The sequence below is a fragment of the Microcaecilia unicolor genome, chromosome 5, assembly GCF_901765095.1.
Source record: "Microcaecilia unicolor chromosome 5, aMicUni1.1, whole genome shotgun sequence".
NCBI lineage: Eukaryota > Metazoa > Chordata > Amphibia > Gymnophiona > Siphonopidae > Microcaecilia > Microcaecilia unicolor.
The window spans coordinates 10,263,205-10,288,343 of NC_044035.1; the positions used below are offsets into that span (position 1 = coordinate 10,263,205).

Genomic DNA, 25,139 nt, shown 5'->3' on the forward strand with positions numbered 1-25,139 from the left:
AGCGCGTTCCTATTTATGGCCTGAGCTGTTAATGCCACCCATTGATCTAGCGGTAAGGGCTCATGTGCAGTGACCGGTCGGCATGCTCCAACTGCCAATTAACGCCGGAAACACCGTGTGCGGTAGGAAATGAAAAAATAGTTTCTCCCAGCATTATGGGTACACGTCAAATCCTAAATTACCACCAGGGGGGGGATATGCTAGCCTGGCGGTAGTCTCGTTTTGGCATGCACTGCACACGCGTGCAGCCTAAGGGTGCAAATGGCAATTATTCTATAACCTGTTTGCCCAAGTTTGCACATTAGTTGGAAATCAGGGCATGCAACTTTATAAAATCAGGTCTAAAGTTTGTAAGTTATATTTAAGGCAGCCAAATGTTGCTGCTCTAAGGATACATTTTGTGCCACTCCTTATCTTGTTTTTATCGCTGCCTCCTTTTATAAACATAAGTTTTGTGTGTATCAGGGGCATAACTACGTGGGGCCACGGGGGCATGGGCCCCCACAGATTACGCCCTGGCCCCCTCTACATGACCCCCCCCCTCCCCCCCGCTGCCACCGCCTGCCCGCCCTGTCACCGCATCACCAGGTACCTTGTTTGCTGGTGGGGGTCCCCAATCCCCGCCAGCCGAAGAGTCTTCTTCAGCGCCGGTCGACTCTGGCGCCTTCGTTGTGTGATCATCTGTTTCTGACGCATTACGTCCTGCACGGGGCTACATGCACGGTACCTGATACGGCGGTGGGGCAGGGGGAGGCTGCGGCGGTGGTGGCGGCAGGAGGGGGAGTTGTAGTTGCAGCGGCAGGGGGGGGTTCAAAGTGGCAGGGGGGGGTCGGTGGTGGGGGGAGGCGGCTAAACAGTGCCCCCCACCTCAGGCTCTGCCCCCCCTCCCACCGAGGTCTGGCTACGCCCCTGGTGTGTATAGCCCATAATAATGCATTCTGGGCTAGATGCTCTATATGGCATCAAAAAAATCAGCGAAGAAAGCGCTACTCCATAAGCCGCGCTTAAAGTTAGGCACAGCTTATAGAATAGCACTTCTGCCCAGGAGTCACACCTAACTATAGGCGCATATTCCTATTATTCTATAACAATGTGTGTTAATTTTAGGAAAGCCCCCATTACGGCCATGACCCTCCCATTTCCGTGCCCCCTTTTTCAGATCACACATAAATTTTAGACGCAGATCCTGCACTTAAATTTACATGCATAAATGCCAATTAAGGGGCCGTTTTACTAAGTCGTATAAGCGCCTACATGCACCCAATGTGCGGCAATTCCAAGTTACCGCCTGGCTACCACGTGGCCCGTGCAGTAATTTCATTTTTTACGCGCGACGGAAAGTATTTTTATTTTCTGGCGCATGGGTGGTAATCAGCATTTTACGCGCATAGACCATTACTGCCCGGTTACCGCATGAGACCTTACCACTAGGTCAATGGCTGGCGGTAAGGTCTCAGACCCAAAATGGGAAATGCAGCAATTTTCATTTTGTCGTACATCTATTTTCAGCAAAAATTTAAAACAGGCATTTTTTCACAAGTGTGCTGAAAAATGATTCTGCGCGCCCAAAATACACATCTACACTACCACAGGCCATTTTTCATCCCACCTTAGTAAAAGGGCCCCTAAATCTAATTAGTGCCAATAATTGCGTGTTAAAACCAATTATTGGTGCTAATTAGCTCATTATTCAATTAAATTGCATATGCACAACTTTTGGCAACTTTTATAGAATTAGGTCTATGCATAAACTTATGCCAATAACTGACCTGAATTTTAAAATAACACCTATGCGGTCAACAGAAGTGACAACGATTTGGAGAAAAATTTTCTTCACTCAACGTGTAATTAAACTCTGGAATTCGTTGCTAGAGAATGGTAAATGCGGTTAGCTTAGCAGAGTTTAAAAAAGGTTTGGGCAGCTTCCTAAAGGAAAAGTCCATAGACTGTTATTAAATGGACATGGGGGAAAATCCACTATTTCTGGGATAAGCAGTATAAATTGTTTTGTACTTTTTGGGATCTTGCCAGGTATTTGTGACCTGGATTGGCCACTGTTGGAAACAGGATGCTGGGCTTGATGGACCTTTGGTCTTTCCCAGTATGGCAATACTTATGTAACCACATCAGTCTTATGGAAGATTGGGCCCAGACAGATATTATAAGTTATAGCGCACATTCCACTGATAATGATATCATTTCAAACCTTCATTTTTCAATTGCAAAGATAGCTGATCACACCTTTTCCATCAGGTATTTTTAGATGACTGCCAAATTTTCGACATGAGCGAGGCTTTGTCCTACCAAGCTGTCTCAAGGAGAAACTAGGAAAGGCAGTGTTCCAGCATCCCACAACATCTGAAACGAAAAAAGCTGACAGCAGTTCCAATAAACGTGTAATGTTCTTTCCCGTGTTTATTAAGAAAACATCACTGATGAATCTTTCAGAGGAATACATTATCCACAATCAGACTTAATCAGGATTGAGATAGCCAGGGTCAGAACATCTCAATTTCTGCTACTATTGTGGAAAAGGATCTGCCTATATTTTACTTATTTATTTTATTTGTTGCATTTGTACCCCACATTTTCCCACCTATTTGCAGGCTCAATGTGGCTTACATAGTTCCGTCAAAGGCGTTTGCCCAGTCGGTGAATAACAAATACAAAGTTGTATAGTGATCGTATGAGGTATAAGTGGAGGGTCGGAATGGATGAAGATTGCGTGATGTCCTGTTCGATCATAGTCATGCTGTGTTGGTAGGTGAAGAGGGTTACGTGGGGTCGTTGGGGTAGGCCTTTTTGAAGAGGTTGGGTTTTAGTGATTTCCTGAAGTTCAGGTGGTTGTGGATTGTTTTCAGGGCTTTTGGGAGTCCCTTCCATAGTTGTGCGCTTATGTAGGAGAAGCCGGATGCATAGGTTGTTTTGTGTTTCAGTCCTTTGCAATTTGGGTAGTGTAGGTTTAGGTAGGACCTTGATGATCTGACTTTGTTTCTTATTGGTAAGTCTATGAGGTCTGTCATGTATTCTGGGACTACGCCGTACATGATTTTGTGGACTATATACAGCCTTTACAAAAGTACATGCAGGAACTGCCGTGAATGTGTTGGCTAGGTACAGTGGCAGCACTCAGGGACCCTTTTACTAAGTACCGTAAGGATCTACGCACACAAAATGGAGTTAGCACCCAGCCACCACGTGGATCTTGTGGTAATTTCATTTTTGGTGCGCGTCCAATAAGCACGTCTCAAAAATAATTTTTCTTTTCAGCCGCGCATATCGGCCACGCGCTAAGTGCCATTTGGCGCGCGTAGGTCATTACCGCCTGGTTACCTTGTCACATTTTACCGCTAGGTCAATGGCTGGCGGTAAGGTCTCAGACCCAAAATGGATGAGCAGCAATTTTCATTTTGCCAAACGTCCATTTTCAGCAAAATTTTTTAAAGGCATTTTTTTAGGTGCCCTGAAAAAAACCAGCGTCTATACTACCGCAGCAGGCCATTTTTCAGCGCGCCTTTGTAAAAGAACCCCTTATGTTGCAAATAGTTTCTAAAATGTCTACGGGGTCAACATGGCATCATACACATGTATGTTATTTCAGAGGAGAAGCAGAGCTTCACAAAGGTTCAGTCAAAACAGAAGCAGAACCACAACAAAAAAACATGCATTACAATAATAAAACCTTCCACATCAAAATATAAAACCCACCATGGCCATGTTTCAGTAAAAGAAAACAGCAAGGCAGCCGATCCACAAACTCCAAGATGGAAACCAACAAAGCGGATCAGTGGAAAGAACAAACTTTATTTATAGAATATGATCTAAAAATGTCCAACAGGGCTGCATCAGGGGCTACAAAGTAAATAAAATAAATAAAATTAAACAGTAATAATAAAAGCAATATGAAATACAAACCAAATAATAATCATCAAAGACTCGGCTGATGACACAATAACACCATGATAATAAACATCATAATAAAGATAATAAAACAACACTATGAAATGGGAATACAATGTTACACACACACACACACATACACACACATATATATATATATATAAACATGATAAAATACAATTTATCAAAAACAAGGAATTAATCAAATAATAATAATAATGAAAATAAAAATAATAATAGACATATATCATATAGATTGCATTATGGTGTATCATTCATACCATATATAAAACCATGTTCAAGTATACCCAACATTCTATTATAAAAAGATTTTTTAAAAACAGACCTAAATATAAGTGTGTAAGTAGAAAACAAACATTCAAAATACAATTAAAAATTAAACAATCCAGTTCTTTGTATTATTAAAAAAACTGGATTGATTGAAAAATACTAGATAAACCTTAACATTTCATAAATACATTTATGGATAATAATTTATACAATCTATACGTATTATGATTCAGTTTGGTTGTTTAATTTTTAATTGTATTTTTTATTTATATATGGCTGGTGTTTGGGTGGTGGGGCTAGTTCTGGGTAAGACTTCTACGGTCTGTGTCCTGAAAATGGCAGATACAAATCAAGGTAAGGTATACACAAGAAGTAGCACATATGAGTTTATCTTGTGGGCAGACTGGATGGATCATGCAGGTCTTTTTCTGCCGTCATTTACTATGTTACTATGTAAAAGAAAAAGAAAACGCTCCTGAAATCCAATGTCTGAGAGAGCTTCAAGTACTGAAAACGGTAGCGGAATTCAAGCATGCGTGGGATAAGCATAAAGGAATCCTGTGCAGAAGGAACGGATCCTCAGAAGCTTAGCCGAGATTGGGAGGCGGGGCTGGTGTTTGGGTGGTGGGGCTAATTCTGGGGAAGACTTCTACGGTCTGTGTCCTGAAAATGGCAGATACAAATCAAGGTAAGGTATACACAAGAAGTAGCACATATGAGTTTATCTTGTGGGCAGACTGGATGGATCATGCAGGTCTTTTTCTGCCGTCATTTACTATGTTACTATGTAAAAGAAAAAGAAAACGCTCCTGAAATCCAATGTCTGAGAGAGCTTCAAGTACTGAAAACGGTAGCGGAATTCAAGCATGCGTGGGATAAGCATAAAGGAATCCTGTGCAGAAGGAACGGATCCTCAGAAGCTTAGCCGAGATTGGGAGGCGGGGCTGGTGTTTGGGTGGTGGGGCTAATTCTGGGGAAGACTTCTACGGTCTGTGTCCTGAAAATGGCAGATACAAATCAAGGTAAGGTATACACAAGAAGTAGCACATATGAGTTTATCTTGTGGGCAGACTGGATGGATCATGCAGGTCTTTTTCTGCCGTCATTTACTATGTTACTATGTAAAAGAAAAAGAAAACGCTCCTGAAATCCAATGTCTGAGAGAGCTTCAAGTACTGAAAACGGTAGCGGAATTCAAGCATGCGTGGGATAAGCATAAAGGAATCCTGTGCAGAAGGAACGGATCCTCAGAAGCTTAGCCGAGATTGGGAGGCGGGGCTGGTGTTTGGGTGGTGGGGCTAATTCTGGGGAAGACTTCTACGGTCTGTGTCCTGAAAATGGCAAATACAAATCAAGGTAAGGTATACACAAGAAGTAGCACATATGAGTTTATCTTGTGGGCAGACTGGATGGATCATGCAGGTCTTTTTCTGCCGTCATTTACTATGTTACTATGTAAAAGAAAAAGAAAACGCTCCTGAAATCCAATGTCTGAGAGAGCTTCAAGTACTGAAAACGGTAGCGGAATTCAAGCATGCGTGGGATAAGCATAAAGGAATCCTGTGCAGAAGGAACGGATCCTCAGAAGCTTAGCCGAGATTGGGAGGCGGGGCTGGTGTTTGGGTGGTGGGGCTAATTCTGGGGAAGACTTCTACGGTCTGTGTCCTGAAAATGGCAGATACAAATCAAGGTAAGGTATACACAAGAAGTAGCACATATGAGTTTATCTTGTGGGCAGACTGGATGGATCATGCAGGTCTTTTTCTGCCGTCATTTACTATGTTACTATGTAAAAGAAAAAGAAAACGCTCCTGAAATCCAATGTCTGAGAGAGCTTCAAGTACTGAAAACGGTAGCGGAATTCAAGCATGCGTGGGATAAGCATAAAGGAATCCTGTGCAGAAGGAACGGATCCTCAGAAGCTTAGCCGAGATTGGGAGGCGGGGCTGGTGTTTGGGTGTTTCTTCCTGTTCCTGTTCCTGCCAAACTCTGATAGAGAGGAACTGCTATAATTATTGGGAATATTTAGACTTAGTGATAAGGAAAGTTAGCAATATCAGTTTTTAAAAGTTAAATCAAGTGAAAATTCTTGCTCAAACTGGACCATTTGGGTCCATTCAACTAGAGCATTCCCTTGATAACAGCATTCAGCTGACACTTTGGGACTTATAATCCCACCCTCCCACCCCACAATCCACCCACCCCAGGGTTTGCCACTCATTTATAGACAAACCAGTCCTCATTAACTTTCCCCAATCATACACAGCCAGTCTTGCAGGCTACTACTCCAACATAGTACACCTGTTCATACCCATTTCAACCAATCAGGATGACTTTTATTCTCTGCAATAATTGTGATGCTTTAGTTTCAAGGCCAATCATCTGGAGACTTAAAGCTTGTCCTATCTGTCTTCAGCTATCTACTTTAAAACAAGAGCTCTGTAAAGTAATGCAAGAATTAGATGCAATTAAAGCAACTTATAGGACTGTGCAGAATCATAACTTCTCACCACTGCCTCAAAGAATAAAACCACATAACAGATGGTTCACAGTAGGCTCGGGCAGACTTCATCATGTGACACAGAAGCATCCGCCCGCACAAGTGTTGCCACTACAAAATTCTTTTGCTCCACTACAGCACTCTGATGTTCCTGAAAATAAAACTAAAGTGGAAAAAGAAGAAAAAGCAAGGAAGAGGGAACAAAAATATGAGAAGGTACCCAAAGAGAAAACACCCTCACAAATCACTAAAACCAAAACACATACTAGGAAATGTACATGGAAAGCGATGACCACAAATGCTCACAGTCTAAGCAAGAAAATTCCTGACCTTCAAGCCCTGATTTTGGAGTCTAACTTGGACATAGTTGCAGTCACAGAGACATGGCTCAATGGTTCCCATGAAGGGATGTAAACATACCAGGCTATAATCTTTTAGGAAGGATAGAGAGGGACGTATAGGTGGAGGAGTAGCTCTGTATGTCAGAAATGATATCGCAGCGACTGAAATGACAGGGAACTGGGGAAAGGAAGAAGCGATATGGATCACCTTAAAAAGAGAGGATAGAACCTTGGTCCACGTGGGTGTTGTCTATAGACCCCCGACACAATTGGAAGAACTAGATAAAGATCTGATTGCTGATATTCAAAAGTTGGGGAAGAAAAGAGAGGTGCTGTTGTTGGGAGATTTTAATCTGCCGGATGTAGATTGGAAGGTTCCGTCTGCAAATCAGAAAGAAGTAGAGAGATTGTGGATGCTTTCCAAAGTGCTCTGCTCAGACAAATGGTGAACGAACCCACGAGGGAGGGAGCCACGTTGGATCTGGTGCTCACGAATGGGGATAGTGTGTCAAATGTCCGAGTGGCTGCACACCTGGGAAACAGTGACCATCAAACAGTTTGTTTTGATGTAACGGCTCATGTGGATGGCGGCCACTCTAAACTCAAAGTCCTCGATTTCAAGCGAGCTGACTTTAACAAAATGGGAGAATACCTGAGGAAGGAGCTAATGGGCTGGGAGGACATACGAGAAGTGGAAGGACAGTGGTCCACGCTAAAAGAAGTCATAAACAGGGCCACAGACCTTTATGTAAGGAGAGTAAATAAAAGCAAGAGAAAAAGGAAACCGATATGGTTCTCAAAGCAAGTGGCTGAGAAAATAAAGATTAAAGAGTTAGCGTTCCAGAAATATAGAAAATCTCAAGAGGAGGAACACGGGGAGGAATACCGGATGAAACTGAAAGAAGCCAAGAGAGAGGTACGTCTGGCGAAGGCGCAAGCGGAAGAACAAATGGCTAGAAATGTAAGGAGGGGAGACAAAAACTTCTTCAGGTATATTAGTGAAAGGAGAAAGACTATAAAGGGAATTGTGAGACTAAAAGAAACATCAAAACGCTATGTAGAAAATGATGAAGAAAAAGCCAATTTGCTAAATAGATACTTTTGTTCTGTTTTCACTGATGAAAACCCTGGGGAAGGACCGAGAGGGACTGGCAAAAGTACACCTGAGAAGGAGGTGGATAGAGCACCATTCACGGAAGAGAGTGTGTATCAACAACTTGGAAAGCTGAAGGTGGACAAAGCCATGGGGCCGGACGGGATCCACCCCAGAGTACTGAGGGAGCTCAGAGAGGTTCTGGCGGGTCCTCTTAAAGACTTGTTTAATAGATCCTTGGAGACGGGAGAGGTTCCGAGGGATTGGAGAACGGCGGAGGTGGTCCCTCTTCACAAAAGTGGGGATAGGGAAGAAGCTGGAAACTACAGGCCGGTAAGCCTCACTTCGGTTATTGGAAAAGTAATGGAAGCCATGCTGAAGGAAAGGATAGTGAATTTCCTGGAAACCAATAAGTTGCAGGATCCGAGACAACATGGTTTCACCAAAGGGAAATCGTGCCAAACGAATCTCATTGAATTCTTTGACTGGGTGACGGGAGAATTAAATCAAGGACGTGCTATGGACGTCATCTACTTAGATTTCAGCAAGGCTTTTGACACGGTTCCCCACAGGAGGCTCTTAAATAAACTAGACGGCCTGAAGATAGGACCCGAAGTGGTGAACTGGATTAGGAACTGGTTGACGGACAGACGCCAGAGGGTGGTAGTAAATGGAGTTCGCTCGGAGGAAGGAAAGGTGAGTAGTGGAGTGCCTCAGGGATCGGTGCTGGGGCCCATTCTGTTCAATATATTTGTGAGTGACATTGCCGAGGGGTTACAAGGTAAGGTTTGCCTTTTTGCGGATGACATCAAGATTTCCAACAGAGTGGACACCCCGGAGGGTGTGGAAAACATGAAAAAAGATCTGAAGAAGCTAGAAGAATGGTCTAAGGTTTGGCAATTAAAATTCAATGCGAAGAAATGTAAAGTGATGCACTTGGGGAGGAGAAATCCAAGGGAGACGTATGTGTTAGGCGGGGAGAGTCTGATAGGCACGGAAGGGGAGAGGGATCTTGGGGTGATAGTATCTGAGGACCTGAAGGCGACGAAACAGTGCGACAAGGCGGTGGCAGTAGCTAGAAGATTGCTAGGCTGTATAGAGAGAGGAGTGACCAGCAGAAGAAAGGAGGTTTTAATGCCCCTGTATAAGACGTTGGTGAGGCCCCACCTGGAGTATTGTGTTCAGTTTTGGAGGCCGTATCTTGCGAAGGATGTTAAAAAAAATGGAAGCGGTGCAAAGAAAAGCTACGAGGATGGTATGGGATTTACGTTCCAAGACGTATAAAGAAAGGCTTGCTGACCTGAACATGTACACCCTGGAGGAAAGGAGGAACAGGGGTGATATGATACAGACGTTCAAATATTTGAAAGGTATTAATCCGCAAACGCACCTTTTCCGGAGATGGGAAGGCGGTAGAACGAGAGGACATGAAATGAGATTGAAGGGGGGCAGACTCAGGAAAGATGTCAGGAGTATTTTTTCACGGAGAGGGTGGTGGACGCTTGGAATGCCCTCCCGCGGGAGGTGGTGGAGATGAAAACGGTAACGGAGTTCAAACATGCGTGGGATATGCATAGAGGAATCCTGTGCAGAGGGAATATATCCTCAGAAGCTTAGCTGAAATTGGGTGGCGGAGCAGTTGAGGGGAAGAGGGGGTGGTGGTTGGGAGGCGAGGATAGGGGTGGGCAGACTTATACGGTCTGTACCAGAGCCGGTGATGGGAGGCGGGACTGGTGGCTGGGAGGCGGGAAATACTGCTGGGCAGACTTATATGGTCTGTGCCCTGAAAAGGACAGGTACAAATTCAAGGTAAGGTATACACATATGAGTTTGTCATGGGCAGACTGGATGGACCATGCAGGTCTTTATCTGCCGTCATCTACTATGTTACTATGTTACTATGAATCCTGTGCAGAAGGAACGGATCCTCAGAAGCTTAGCCGAGATTGGGAGGCGGGGCTGGTGTTTGGGTGGTGGGGCTAATTCTGGGGAAGACTTCTACGGTCTGTGTCCTGAAAATGGCAGATACAAATCAAGGTAAGGTATACACAAGAAGTAGCACATATGAGTTTATCTTGTGGGCAGACTGGATGGATCATGCAGGTCTTTTTCTGCCGTCATTTACTATGTTACTATGTAAAAGAAAAAGAAAAACGCTCCTGAAATCCAATGTCTGAGAGAGCTTCAAGTACTGAAAACGGTAGCGGAATTCAAGCATGCGTGGGATAAGCATAAAGGAATCCTGTGCAGAAGGAACGGATCCTCAGAAGCTTAGCCGAGATTGGGAGGCGGGGCTGGTGTTTGGGTGGTGGGGCTAATTCTGGGGAGACTTCTACGGTCTGTGTCCTGAAAATGGCAGATACAAATCAAGGTAAGGTATACACAAGAAGTAGCACATATGAGTTTATCTTGTGGGCAGACTGGATGGATCATGCAGGTCTTTTTCTGCCGTCATTTACTATGTTACTATGTAAAAGAAAAAGAAAACGCTCCTGAAATCCAATGTCTGAGAGAGCTTCAAGTACTGAAAACGGTAGCGGAATTCAAGCATGCGTGGGATAAGCATAAAGGAATCCTGTGCAGAAGGAACGGATCCTCAGAAGCTTAGCCGAGATTGGGAGGCGGGGCTGGTGTTTGGGTGGTGGGGCTAATTCTGGGGAAGACTTCTACGGTCTGTGTCCTGAAAATGGCAGATACAAATCAAGGTAAGGTATACACAAGAAGTAGCACATATGAGTTTATCTTGTGGGCAGACTGGATGGATCATGCAGGTCTTTTTCTGCCGTCATTTACTATGTTACTATGTAAAAGAAAAAGAAAACGCTCCTGAAATCCAATGTCTGAGAGAGCTTCAAGTACTGAAAATGGTAGCGGAATTCAAGCATGCGTGGGATAAGCATAAAGGAATCCTGTGCAGAAGGAACGGATCCTCAGAAGCTTAGCCGAGATTGGGAGGCGGGGCTGGTGTTTGGGTGGTGGGGCTAATTCTGGGGAAGACTTCTACGGTCTGTGTCCTGAAAATGGCAGATACAAATCAAGGTAAGGTATACACAAGAAGTAGCACATATGAGTTTATCTTGTGGGCAGACTGGATGGATCATGCAGGTCTTTTTCTGCCGTCATTTACTATGTTACTATGTAAAAGAAAAAGAAAACGCTCCTGAAATCCAATGTCTGAGAGAGCTTCAAGTACTGAAAACGGTAGCGGAATTCAAGCATGCGTGGGATAAGCATAAAGGAATCCTGTGCAGAAGGAACGGATCCTCAGAAGCTTAGCCGAGATTGGGAGGCGGGGCTGGTGTTTGGGTGGTGGGGCTAATTCTGGGGAAGACTTCTACGGTCTGTGTCCTGAAAATGGCAGATACAAATCAAGGTAAGGTATACACAAGAAGTAGCACATATGAGTTTATCTTGTGGGCAGACTGGATGGATCATGCAGGTCTTTTTCTGCCGTCATCTACTATGTTACTATATATGTGTGGAACATTGTATTCCAATTTCTATGTGTCATTTTATTATCTTTATTATGATGTTTATTATCATGGTGTTATTGTGTCATCAGCCAAGTCTTTGATGATTATTATTTGGTTTGTATTTCATATTAATTTTATTATTACTGTTTAATTTTACGTATTTATTTTATTTACTTTGTAGCCCCTGATGCAGCCCTGTTGGGCGAAACACAACCTGCGAAGGGGCGGGGAAACCCGTATTATCGAAACAAGATGGGCGTCCATCTTTCGTTTCGATAATACGGTCAGGGACACCCAAATCTTGACATTTAGGTCGTCCCTAGAGATGGTCGTCCTTAGACTTGGTCGTTTCTGATTTTCGGCGATAATGGAAACCAAGGATGCCCATCTCAGAAACGACCAAATGCAAGCCCTTTGGTCATGGGAAAAGCCAGCATTCGTAGTGCACTGGTCCCCCCGACATGCCAGGACACCAACCGGGCACCCTAGGTGGCACTGCAGTGGACTTCAGTAATTGCTCCCAGGTACATAGCTCCCTTACTTTGTGTGCTGAGCACCCCAAAACCCATTACCCACAACTGTACACCACTACTATAGCCCTTACGGGTGAAGGGGGGCACCTACATGTGGGTACAGTGGGTTTGTGGTGGGTTTTGGAGAGCTCATATTTACCACCACAAGTGTAACTAGTGGGGAGGGATGGGCCTGGGTCTGCACACTGATGCGATGGAGCCGAGTATGACATTTGAGGCTGGCACAAAATATTTGTAAACTATTTTTTGAAGGTGGGAGGGGGTTAGTGACCACTGGGGGAGTAACGGAAGGTCATCCCCGATTCCCTCCAGTGGTCATCTGGTCAGTTCGGACATCTTTTCGTGGCTTGGTTGTAACAAAAAAAGGACCATGTAAAGTTGTCCAAATGCTCATCAGTAACGCCCTTTTTTCGATTATGGGTCAAGGACACCCATGTGTTAGGCACGCCCAAGTCACGCCTTCGCTACGCCTCCGACATGCCCCCGGGAACTTTGGTCATCCCCACAATGGAAAGCAGTTGGGGACGCCCAAGATCAGCTTTCTATTATGCCGATTTGGGCGACCCTGGGAGAAGGACGTTCGTGTTCCGATTTGTGTCAAAAGATGGGCGTCCTTCTATTTCGAAAATAAGCTTGCTAGTGTCATGTTGAAACCAAATTTCCTTCTTGTGCACCTGGACTTGCAGTGTTACATTTTGAGTGATCCTCTAATTGTTCTTTACAAGTTCGTCAACCTTTCCCATGTAAGACTCGTCCATTGCTGTCACAGGTCATCCATTTTGTTTTTGATCACACATATTAGCACTTCACAGTCCACAGTCTTTATATTTTTTGGCCCAGTGATGCACTGCACTCACATCAGCACAGTCATCAACTGGAGGGGCTCCTTCGACAGTCAGAAATTCCATCATGACACGTCGCTTAAATCACACTGATTAATGTTCACTGCATGCTTCCATTTCACAAGCAAGAGCAAAACAGCCTCTTCACACACACACTTCTCGCTGAGGTGAAGGAAGAGATTTCAAAGGACAAGTGATCATGCGTAGTACATCAGTGCTGCCATCTGTTGATAAATTATGGCGGTGGAGGCATTACTTTTCATTTAACCCTCTTACATTTTTATCATGTCCTTTGTGGAGTTTTTCAGGATATACCCTTTTCCACTTTTTCAGGTATTTTGTTGCATTTTAAATGCTAAGGAACCCCTTTACTAAACTGCATCGAAAGCTAATGCACACTTAAATTGGGATAAAAGGCTTACTGCAAAACATGTTAAAGCATTTTGCGGTGATTTGCCTGTCAGCACACGGCAATAGCATATTATGTTATTTTTTTTTAATATGGGGAGGGCCGTGTCATGGGCAGGGAATGAGTATGGAAGTATTATCCAACTAGCACATTTGCATTAGTGCACACTAACTAGATAACATGTACCTAATGTGGAGATATGATAGAGGTCTATAAAATAATGAGTGGAGTTGAACGGGTAGACGTGAAGCGTCTGTTCACGCTTTCCAAACATGCTAGGACTAGGGGGCATGCAATGAAGCTACAATGTAGTAAATTTAAAACGAATCGGATAAAATGTTTCTACACTCAACGTGTAATTAAACTCTGGAATTCGTTGCCAGAGAATGCGGTAAAGGCGGTTAGCTTAGCGGAGTTTAAAAAAGGTTTGGATGGCTTCCTAAAGGAAAAGTCCATAGACTATTATTAAATGGACTTGGGGAAAATCCACTATTTTTGGGATAAGCAGTATAAATTGTTTTGTACTTTTTGGGATCTTGCCAGGTATTTGTGACCTGGATTGCCACTGTTGGAAACAGGATGCTGGGATCGATGGACCTTTGGTCTTTCCCAGTATGGCAATACTTATGCACTGCCTCACTTTATTTATTTGTTACATTTGTATCCCACATTTTCCCACCTATTTGCAGACTGAATGTGGCTTACATAGTACCGTAGCGGCATTCGCCGGTTCCGGTCTGAACAAATACATAGTGTGCACAAGTACAAGGTGTGATTGTGGTAGAATGTGGTTCATATACGGTAGATACATTGGGGAACATTAGGTAGGAAGAGGGAGATAGGGGTGAGTCCATTAAGTTCTTGGTGTTGTTGTGTAGCAGGTTCTCTGGTTCTTATGTTGGGTTGGTGGGGTATGCCTTTTGGAACAAGTTTGTTTTTAGTTTTTTCCGGAACTTTTGGTAGTCGTATGTTGTTTTTACTGTTTTTGGTAGTGCGTTCCATAGTTGTGTGCTTAAATAGGAGAAGCTGGATGCATATGTTGTTTTGTATTTGAGTCTTTTGTTGTTTGGGTAGCTGATCTTGTTGTGTTTCTGGTTGGCAGATCTATGAGGTCTTTCACGTATCCTGGGGCTTCAACGTAGATGATTTCATGGACCATGGAGCAGATTTTGAAAGCAATACGTTCTTTGATTGGGAGCCAGTGCAGTTTTTCTCGGAGGGGTTTGGCGCTTTCAAAATGCGATTTTCCAATATAAGCCTGGCTGCTGTGTTTTGAGCGGTCTGGAGTTTCTTTATCATTTGCTCTTTACAGCCCGCGTGTCTCAGTATATTACTTTGCTCCTGAAGAACTATAGTCATAAAGCAAATTGGGATCCAATTCAATGGCACTACATAAAATATAGATTATTATTATTACCATATGCTTGAAACGGTCAATGACTTATTTTTGTGACATATTGAGAATGAGAAATTGTGTTTTTACCTTCCCAAATACCATCAGTATCTACAACCTGTGAGATCACATTCTTCTGGCATCCCGGCATCTCTTCTCCTCCATTTGGGTAGAAATCAAGATGGCCGACAGCCTGGCTCATTCCAAAACCTAAAGCATGGAGAGCAATGGTAGAGAAATGTTAGGAGAGTTCCATCTGATTCCTTACCACCACACAGCATGCAGCTGTCCTGGCAAACTTACCCAAGTTGGGAATCATTGGTGCTGTATCTGTGTGAATAACATCAACAAATTTTGCATCAGATGCATCCAAGCGGACTTCTGTGGGGGTGTTTTGGAAATAGGGTTCAGCTGGATCCAAACCTAAAATACATAGCACTTATTTATAAACTACATTTTCAAAACACCCTATGTGGTGAATAGCATTATTAAGATACAATTATACACTGGTTAAAACCCTTCCATCCTATCACCACCCAACTCACCCATACCCCTGCCACTAGGGTTACCATATGGCTCCAGAAAAAGGAGGACGGATTGAGGCAGCCGGGTTTTACTTCCATTGCTTTCAAAGCAATGGAAGTAAAACCCGGCTGCCTCAATCCGTCCTCCTTTTTCTGGAGCCATATGGTAACCCTACCTGCCACTGCTTCTGTAGACCAGCAGCACTGGCAGCAAAAGAAGGTACACTCACCACATGACTGCCTGCTCTACCCCAGAACAGGAAGTGATGTCAGAGGGGGGGTGGGACTATCAGCTGTGCAAATGGAGAGTCTGGCCCCATGGTTACTGCACCTTCTAGAGAAGCAGGCAGCAGTGACAGTGGGGGCAGGAGGGAAGTGTGGAAGGTCCTGGTGCCCCTGCTGTGCAACAGTGGACAACTAGTGCACGGCTGTGCAGCTGTGCAGTTGCACAGCTTAGAGGGAACATTGCATGTCAGTGGTGAAAATCAGCACCACTCTTTTTGTAAATGTGTAGTTCTATAAAATGGTTGCTCCAGCTGGGCATTTAGGGCAATACACAGTATTTCCCACAAATCTATATGTATTTTACAAAAGGCTCCATGTTCAGTGGGCGTTTTGGGGCTCATTTTCAAAACAGAAAAACATCTAAAAAGTGGCCTAAATCTGCAAGTTTCTTCCTACCTGCTTCCAGGTCTGTCCTCTCCTACTCTTGCGTGCTGCCCAGGACCCGGATGATAGCATTAATGCAATCATCCAGGTCCCAACTCCCGGCATGGACAGGAGCAGCACAGGAGAGGACAGAGTGAGGGAGCAGATAGGTGCGGGGGCTGCGGCCTGAGTGCAGAGGAGTGGGGACGCAGTGCAAGGGGGCTCACATGCAGCGGTCTAGCCCTGCCCCAGGCTTGGCTATGTCTCTCAGCATCCCTGGTTACATTACATTAATTGGACATTCAAATCTCACACTAGCCTCACAAGTTCAATATGGCTCACAGTCGTAAAAAGAACAAAATGTTTCACTCTCAGATCTCATTTGGGTACCACAAACTTTTGAAATAGAAAGGTTTTTAACATTCTATGCAACTTTCAGTATTGGTTTGATATCTAATCACTGAAGGCAACATGTTCCACCGATAAGTAAGGGAAACATGGCCGAATGAACCATTTTATCAAAAGTTTTCCTTGAATTTGGATAACGCAAAGTTAAAAATTCTCTAGAACGAGGGTTACAATTTTTCAAAGCAGAACAATGTGCTAGTGCGTTGCATTGCCCTATTCGATTCAACACTTTTTTGCAACTTACCAGTGATCCTTGCGACGCCCTGGATCCTTCTCCCGGTCTCTGCAACAGCATGTGCTCCCAGACTGTGGCCGATGAGGTGAACATCCGAGGGAGAATAGCCATAATTCTTCTGAAGATAAAATACATTCTAACAATACTTTCCACTACAAATGATTTATGAAACAGCGCTTATATTCTTAAACATCTGAGCTTTTCTCATCTGAATCTGCTGGAAGTTGGCAGGACCAGTAAAGGCACACTGAGTAAATTCAGAGAACTTTCAAAGCATTATACACCAACCCATGGAAATACACACGTACACCCCTTCCAAAACACATTTATGCAACAAATACATCCACAGAACTTTCCCAAGCAAATGCATTTCATATTGGGGCTAATTTTATAAGCAATTTCAGTAGATAGAACAGCGTTTTACGTGCTTATAGAACTGCCCTGGGATCTATGCTCATAAAATTAGGCACTAGGGTAACACTGCAGGTAAAACTAACTCATGTACATGGACACCAGGGCTGCAGCTTGTGTAAATATGCACACATACAATATTTATTTTATTTGTAACATTTGTATCCCGCATTTTCCCACATATTAGCAGGCTCAATGTGGCTTACAAAATACCGTAATGGTGAACGCCAAGTACGGTAGGTATTAAACAAATACAATTAGAAAAAGGGTCAGGTAAGATAGGGGTCAATATGCTTGGCTGGGTGCATTTTAGAAAGAATGTGGAGGAGTGTGGTAGCCGTGTTAGTCCACTCTTAAAGGTTATCAATAGAAATCAAACAAAATAAAACATGGAAAAGAAAATAAGATGATACCTTTATTATTGGACATAACTTAATATATTTCTTGATTAGCTTTCGAAGGTTTCCCTTCTTCATCAGATCGGAAATAATTTGCTTATTTCCGATCTGACGCAGAAGGGCAACCTTCGAAAGCTAATCAAGAAATGTATTCCGTTATGTCCAATAAGAAAGAATGTGTAAATTATAACTGTGCCCGTGCTTTGTTCTAACACTGTCTGAACATGCTTACACCAAAGTCACATACAAGCACACAGAGGTAACTTGGATGGTCCCTTCCACCCCACCCCCATATATCTTCTCAGAGATATTTTTCAAAATACAGATTTTTTTTTCACCTACCCAGCATCTCCCCTCCTCTTCTCCACAGCGTCCCGGCATCTGTGTTTCTGTCTCTGAACCCCGTCCTTCCCCAGTGTACCCTACAGGCATCCTCGGCGCCTGCAGGGATTCATTCTCGCTGCTTGTGCCAGCCCTGCGGGCTTGCATCTGCAGCGTGCCCTTATCCCGCCCTCACTGACGTCGTTGCCTGTTTCCTGTCTGACGGGACGCGGCAGATGGAAGCCTGCGGGGCTGGCGCAAGGAGCGAGAATGAATTGCTGCAGGTGCCGAAGACGCCTGTAAGGTAGACCAGGGAAGGATGGGGTTCAGAGACAGAAGCACAGATGCTGGGGTGCTGTGGAGGAAAGAGGGGAGAGAGCAGTGTGGTGCTGCCGCTGGGAGGGCCTGAGCCACAAATGGGTAGGCCTGTGCCCACCCAGACCCACCTGTAGATACGCCACTGAAACGTATGCATGCATATGTGTGTAAAATGCTCTGTGTGTGTGTTTATTTAATACTCTGAACTCCCACTGGGGGAATCCTGCATTTATTGTATGTCTCTCTCAATCGTGGCACCCGCGCACCTGCCTAATTAAGAGGCGTTGTAAACACAGCCCAAAGGAAAATCAACTAAATTCCCAATATTAGACCCAGCTTGCTGTCATGATTTAAAAAATCTTTATTCCGGACCATCTTTGAACTTGTTTGCCGTAAGCAACTTTGAGCGTGAGGTTTATCTGCGATGTAAAACGTGGCAGTTCTGTCAGCAATGCTAGAAGATTTATAGAAGCAATGTGATATCCCTTATCAGCCAGAACTGGTGAAAGAGTCATACTGACTCAAGACCTAAGGTGGCCAATCAGATAGAAAAAGCGACAGTGAAAGTCAGAAGGATGCTTGGGTGTAGCCAGCAGAAAAAAAAGGAGGTGACAGTTCACTGTTCCCTCTACTGAGCAGGAGTCCTCCAACTGCATTGCTGCCAGTAGGGGGCGGTGCTTCAATATTTTGGTTTCAATTGCTAGGGACAGGCAGATTTCCTGGAATCCTGCAGAATTTGCCTGTCCTTTACTATTGAAAATATAATGGTGAAATAGCACCCCCAACTGGCAGGACTGTAAGTGGCAAACTCTCACTCAGCTTAGAGGGAACAGCGGTGAAAGTGCCTCTGCATAAGTCTCTGGTGAGTACTGTGTGCGATTCTGGAGATCAGGCCTTCAAAAAATAAACAGGATGGAGTCGGCCCAGAGGGCAGCTACTAAAATGGTCAGTGGCCTTTGTCATAAAGGGGGTGATTCTATATTGTATGCCAAAAGTTAGACACCAATTCAGCCCCTACCATTTAGTACTCAAACGGAAGTTAATGGTAATTAAGCACCAACATGGGGGGAAACAGCAGTTAGATGCCTATTAGGCATATTTTCAAAACACTTAGCCTCCCAAAGTTCTATAGAAACCTATGGAACTTAGCCTCCCAAAGTGCTTTGAAAATATGCCTCTATATGTGCACTTAGGTGCCCAAGGAGCTCATTTTCAAAAGAGAAAAACATCCAAATTGCAATTTTCGAAACTCAGATTTGAGATGTTGGAGGTGTGTTTTGGGCAGGCCCAGAATGTGGAACTACATGAAGCCGTCCTGGGCCACCGAGAGACACAGCCGGGCCCGGGGTAGAGCTGAACTGTTGTGCGCCCCCTGCCCCCCTCCCCTCTTGTGCCAATGCTCCAGTGCGTTTTTTTACTAGCAAAAGAGGTGCCAGTAGTCAAATGCCAGGCGACCCTTCAGGGGTGGGGTGATTACTGAGGGACCCACCACACAATAGCCAGGCCCCCTGCAACCAGTCACAGAATCTATGACAAGGCAGAATTGGTGTGTAGAGCCTGAGCTCTTTCATTAAAACTTGGGGTCCATGGGTCAATTTTAGCAGACAATGGAAAAGGTGCTGGTACTCAGTACCCCCTCAAAAAAAGCCCTACACTGCTCCCTCCACCTACCTGCACACCCACACGCCTCCAAGTAGGGGCGGGGGGGGGGGTGGAGCTTAGCGCTGTCAAGCTTCATCTTGCCTGCCTGCTTCCATGGTTTGTCCTCTCCTGCTTCTATCTGTGCCGGTAGTCGAGACCTGGACGATTGCATTAACACGATATTGCGCTAATGCAATCATCCGGATCCTGGGAGGCACACAGGAGCAGGAGAGGACAGGCCTGGAAGCAGGCAGGCAGGATGAAGTTTGATGGCGCTGAGCCTAGGCCCCTCCCCTTGGAGACCAGGCCTGGAGAATTTCCCCCCCCCCCCCCCCCCCCCCCCCACTCCTCAACGGCCCTGAAACTGTCTAGGACCCAAATTAGGATGTTTTGATCTGGACCTGTGTCAATCACGACTAAGTCACAAAAAGGTGCCCTAACTGACCAGCTGGCCACTGGAGGGAATTAAGTCATAACACCCCCTTAATCCCACAGTGGTCACTGACCCCCTCCACCACCACCCCCATTATTAAAGATGGACATGTGGGAAAATCCACTGCATATTTATAGGATATATTTATTTATTTATTTATTTATTTTGTTACATTTGTACACCCTGCGCTTTCCCACTCATGGCAGGCTCAATGCGGCTTACATGGGGCAATGGAGGGTTAAGTGACTTGCCCAGAGTCACAAGGAGCTGCCTGTGCCTGAAGTGGGAATCGAACTCAGTTCCTCAGGACCAGAGTCCACCACTCTAACCACTAGGCCACTCCTCCTCTGTTGCTACTATTTGAGATTCTACAAGGAATGTTGCTATTCCATGTAGAAGTCAGCCCTTGCAGATCACCAATGTGGCCGCTCTGTGAGTCTGACGTCCTGACCGTACGTGCAGGACGTCAGACTCACAGAAACAGAAGCCTGCGCAGCCTTGTACATGGAATGTTGCTAGTGGAATAGCAACATTCCATGTAGAATCTCCAACAGTAGCAACATTCCATGTAGAATCTCCAATAGTAACTATTTTATTTTTGTTACATTTGTACCCTGCGCTTTCCCACTCATGGCAGGCTCAATGCAGCTTACATGGGGCAATGGAGGGTTAAGTGACTTGCCCAGAGTCACAAGGAGCTGCCTGTGCCTGAAGTGGGAATCAAACTCAGTTCCCCAGGACCAAAGTCCACCACCCTAACCACTAGGCCACTCCTCCACTGTTGCTACTATTTGAGATTCTACATGGAATGTTGCTATTCCACTAGCAACATTCCATGTAGAAGTCAGCCCTTGCAGATCACCAATGTGGCCGCTCTGTGAGTCTGACGTCCTGCACATACGTGCAGGACGTCAGACTCACAGAAAGAGAAGCCTGCGCAGCCTTCTACATGGAATGTTGCTAGTGGAATAGCAACATTCCATGTAGAATCTCCAATAGTGGCAACATTCCATGTAGAATCTCCAATAGTAGCAACATTCCATGTAGAATCTCCAATAGTATCTATTTTATTTTTGTTACATTTGTACCCTGCGCTTTCCCACTCATGGCAGGCTCAATGCAGCTTACATGGGGCAATGGAGGGTTAAGTGACTTGCCCAGAGTCACAAGGAGCTGCCTGTGCCTGAAGTGGGAATCGAACTCAGTTCCTCAGGACCAGAGTCCACCACTCTAACCACTAGGCCACTCCTCCTCTGTTGCTACTATTTGAGATTCTACAAGGAATGTTGCTATTCCATGTAGAAGTCAGCCCTTGCAGATCACCAATGTGGCCGCTCTGTGAGTCTGACGTCCTGCACATACGTGCAGGACGTCAGACTCACAGAAAGAGAAGCCTGCGCAGCCTTCTACATGGAATGTTGCTAGTGGAATAGCAACATTCCATGTAGAATCTCCAATAGTAGCAACATTCCATGTAGAACCTCCAATAGTAGCAACAGAATCTCAACATTCCATGTAGAATCTCCAATAGTAGCAACATTCCATGTAGAATCTCCAATAGTATCTATTTTATTTTTGTTACATTTGTACCCTGCGCTTTCCTACTCATGGCAGGCTCAATGCGGCTTACATGGGGCAATGGAGGGTTAAGTGACTTGCCCAGAGTCACAAGGAGCTGCCTGTGCCTGAAGTGGGAATCGAACTCAGTTCCTCAGGACCAGAGTCCACCACTCTAACCACTAGGCCACTCCTCCTCTGTTGCTACTATTTGAGATTCTACATGGAATGTTGCTATTCCATGTAGAAGTCAGCCCTTGCAGATCACCAATGTGGCCGCTCTGTGAGTCTGACGTCCTGCACATACGTGCAGGACGTCAGACTCACAGAAAGAGAAGCCTGCGCAGCCTTCTACATGGAATGTTGCTAGTGGAATAGCAACATTCCATATAGAATCTCCAATAGTAGCAACATTCCATGTAGAACCTCCAATAGTAGCAACAGAATCTCAACATTCCATGTAGAATCTCCAATAGTAGCAACATTCCATGTAGAATCTCCAACAGTAGCAACATTCCATGTAGAATCTCCAATAGTATCTATTTTATTTTTGTTACATTTGTACCCTGCGCTTTCCCACTCATGGCAGGCTCAATGCGGCTTACATGGGGCAATGGAGGGTTAAGTGACTTGCCCAGAGTCACAAGGAGCTGCCTGTGCCTGAAGTGGGAATCGAATTCAGTTCCTCAGGACCAAAGTCCACCACCCTAACCACTAGGCCACTCCTCCACCATATACAACCAATAAATAGTAGAATAAAGGTCAAAGAGTGCCAAATGGCATAATTGACACATTGATCAGGCACACCAGATTGGTGATAAATTATTTGCCTTTGTGACTGTATGAGACTTCCCCAAAACACATCAGCCTTGTGACCATTTGGCACTGTTTGACCTTTATTCTACCATTTGTTGGTTGTATATGGTGCATATCTTCGGTAGATTACCGCCACCACAATTTTGACAGTGACTATTTATAGGATAAGCAGCATAAAATCTGTTTTACTGTTTTGGCATCCTGCCAGGTACTTGTCTCCTGGAATATCCACCACTGGAAACAGGATACTGGGCTTGATGGACTTTCGGTCTGTCTCAGTATGGCAATGCTTAAGTTTATATGTTCTTAAGCACTATTTAGAAGCAGATCAATCTCTGGGACCTACATGTGAAAGAGATCCATCCTTACCTTTAGCGTGTCTATAAAATAAGCCACTTCTGCTCCCACCACACGGATATTGTGAGCAGCCTGGGTATACGGGCACCGTGAGCCACCTTTCCAATCCACACAAATGCAGTTCACGTCTTCCACTTGAAGCATCCGCTGTAGCCAACATGTGTGAAACAACCAAAAAAAAACCCAAAGAGCACTTTAAAATGATTTTCTAAGAAAGGCTGCATCAATGTTGCCAACAACAGAATGAACCAAGCTATTCTTTATTACTATTAATTGTTTTGGGGTTTAAAAAAAAAATCTTTTATTAAGCATTGAAAGGTCCACTTACAAAGCAGCGGTAACCCACCACAGGCTCATTGCGCCAATCTGGAGCTACCGCTGGCAGATGCGGATGCCGGCAGCCGCTCCACCCACAGCGTGCGGCATATCCCGCACTAGCAGAAATATTTTCTAAAATATTTCTGCAACCACTAACCCAGCGGTTATCAGGCAGCTCCAACACACTACCCGCTTGCCGCCAGGTTAGCATGGGAGCTTTTACTGCCACCTCAATGGGTGACTGTAAGTGCCCCCCCTCCCCCACATGGCAACACGGTAAGTGAAATCTTACCACATGGTCATTTCTTTTTCAGCCTTTTTACCCGCTGCAGTAAAAAAGGCCTCTCAGCGCGTGCCGAACAAGGCCTCGCCGCTGTACCGCAGCTTGGTAAAAGTTTGGATATCCATCCTAACCAACAAATGATGTGTTTCTTTCTTATTCCCGATTGTTAGTCTGCAACCTGCTCTGACCTGTTTGTAGAAAGAGCAGGTGTGTGTCTCCCTAAAATGGCTGCTCCCAGAGGTGCAGGGAAGTGGTGTGAAGGATTTCAAAAGCATGAGCTCCGCAGTGCTCGTTTCTCTGATAGCAAATGAGTCTTGATTCTTGCCATGTCTACCCCTGAACCAGTGAACATATTAGGCCCAGTATTCAAATTGCTTTAAACACTGATCCCTCTGTTTACAAAGCCACGCTACTGCCGACACAGCCATGTGGCTTTGTAAACGAGGAGGGGTTGGGGGGAGACTTTACTTTCATTTACGCCAGGTACAAGGACAGAAAATATGGCTCTTTACTGATGTCTCTAAGCAGATGCAGGAGAAAAGGAAGGTTTTTTTTTTTTTTTTTACTGTTACGTCAAGAATTTTAGTCCAAAGGGAGACAGTAATTTCTTGGATTTCCTGTTAAATGCACTGTGAAATTTGGTGGACAATCTTTTTCCTTTTAGGACCCAAAATGTTTAAGATTACATCTGGATACTAAAATTGTTTGGCCTACAGGAAATACTGGCAGACCAGGGTAGTTTCCTATCTGTTTATCGTGCGGTTATGAATTGAGATACTCGTCTTCATTTCCTTCTGTTCGTATTTTCATTACTTATTTGGTGTGGTGTAAATTTGATATCTTCTCCCACTTTTCTAGGATCTCTTGTAATTTGGGGGCTTGATAGTGTATGTACCTATATAGGATTATTATTTCCTCTTCAGATTTTCTATTTAATCATTACTGTTTTGGGATATACACTTATTTTATGGACAAAGTTTATTCTATGATTTTCTATTATGATAGATTTATTTTTTTTAAGGCAGTCCTATCTTTATGCGGTTCTTCATAGACGGTTAAGTACCTAATATCGCACTTAATCGGCAATGAGTTAGTCAGCTCTCTGTACCTAGAAATTCAATCCCTGAGCCCAAACATGGCCCGGCATTGAATTTCCAGGTTTAACGCCAACGGCAGTCAGCAAAATGCTTATTTCCACCAGCTGAATATCGAGCCTATGGTATTTTACGACAGCTGTTATCTCTGTATCCCACCTTGCACATGTCCAACAGCCAATTTTCTTCTCCCTTGTCTATGAACCCATGGATGATAAAGCGAGTCTTTTTGCTGGCTTGGAAATTTGACGATAAAATAGTTGATGGGTTGATTGCAGTGATCTCCTGTGAAGGAAAAACACATTGGTGCAAGCTGGGGGTTTGTTTCCAGTCACCAAAATCAATGACGATGCCTTTTGATTTTATTGGCTGTACAAATAGGCATCTTAGAGGAAATCTGGAGTCTTTAAAAGCTATGTTAGCATACAAAGAACCAACAACAAAAAAAGAGGGTATAGTATATAAGCTTTCAAAACCACACGGGAATCTTCATCATCTGAATAAGAGGTCTTTATGATCTCACAAGCTCATTTTAATCACTGATCCTTTGAACAGTACCATAACATCAGCTTGGAGAAAAGGTCTATAAAATAACGAGTGGA

At 44.3% G+C, this 25,139-nt stretch overlaps 1 protein-coding gene across 3 annotated transcripts in view; it reads right to left on the minus strand.

The window, feature by feature from the left end:
• LOC115471079 (pancreatic triacylglycerol lipase-like) overlaps positions 1 to 25,139 on the minus strand; it is a 53,449-nt gene that overhangs the window by 17,906 nt on the left and 10,404 nt on the right. Inside the window, exons 4-9 of one of the 3 annotated variants that reach the window (XM_030204754.1) lie at positions 24,697 to 24,822; positions 22,855 to 22,989; positions 16,600 to 16,708; positions 15,079 to 15,198; positions 14,866 to 14,985; positions 2,242 to 2,358 (exon numbers count right to left, since the gene is read on the minus strand). In XM_030204754.1, coding sequence (XP_030060614.1) covers positions 2,242 to 2,358; positions 14,866 to 14,985; positions 15,079 to 15,198; positions 16,600 to 16,708; positions 22,855 to 22,989; positions 24,697 to 24,822 — 727 coding nt within the window. Of the gene's footprint in view, positions 1 to 2,241; positions 2,374 to 14,865; positions 14,986 to 15,078; positions 15,199 to 16,599; positions 16,709 to 22,854; positions 22,990 to 24,696; positions 24,823 to 25,139 lie in introns of all 3 variants that reach the window. The other 2 variants (XM_030204753.1, XM_030204755.1) reach the window with 2 other exon arrangements.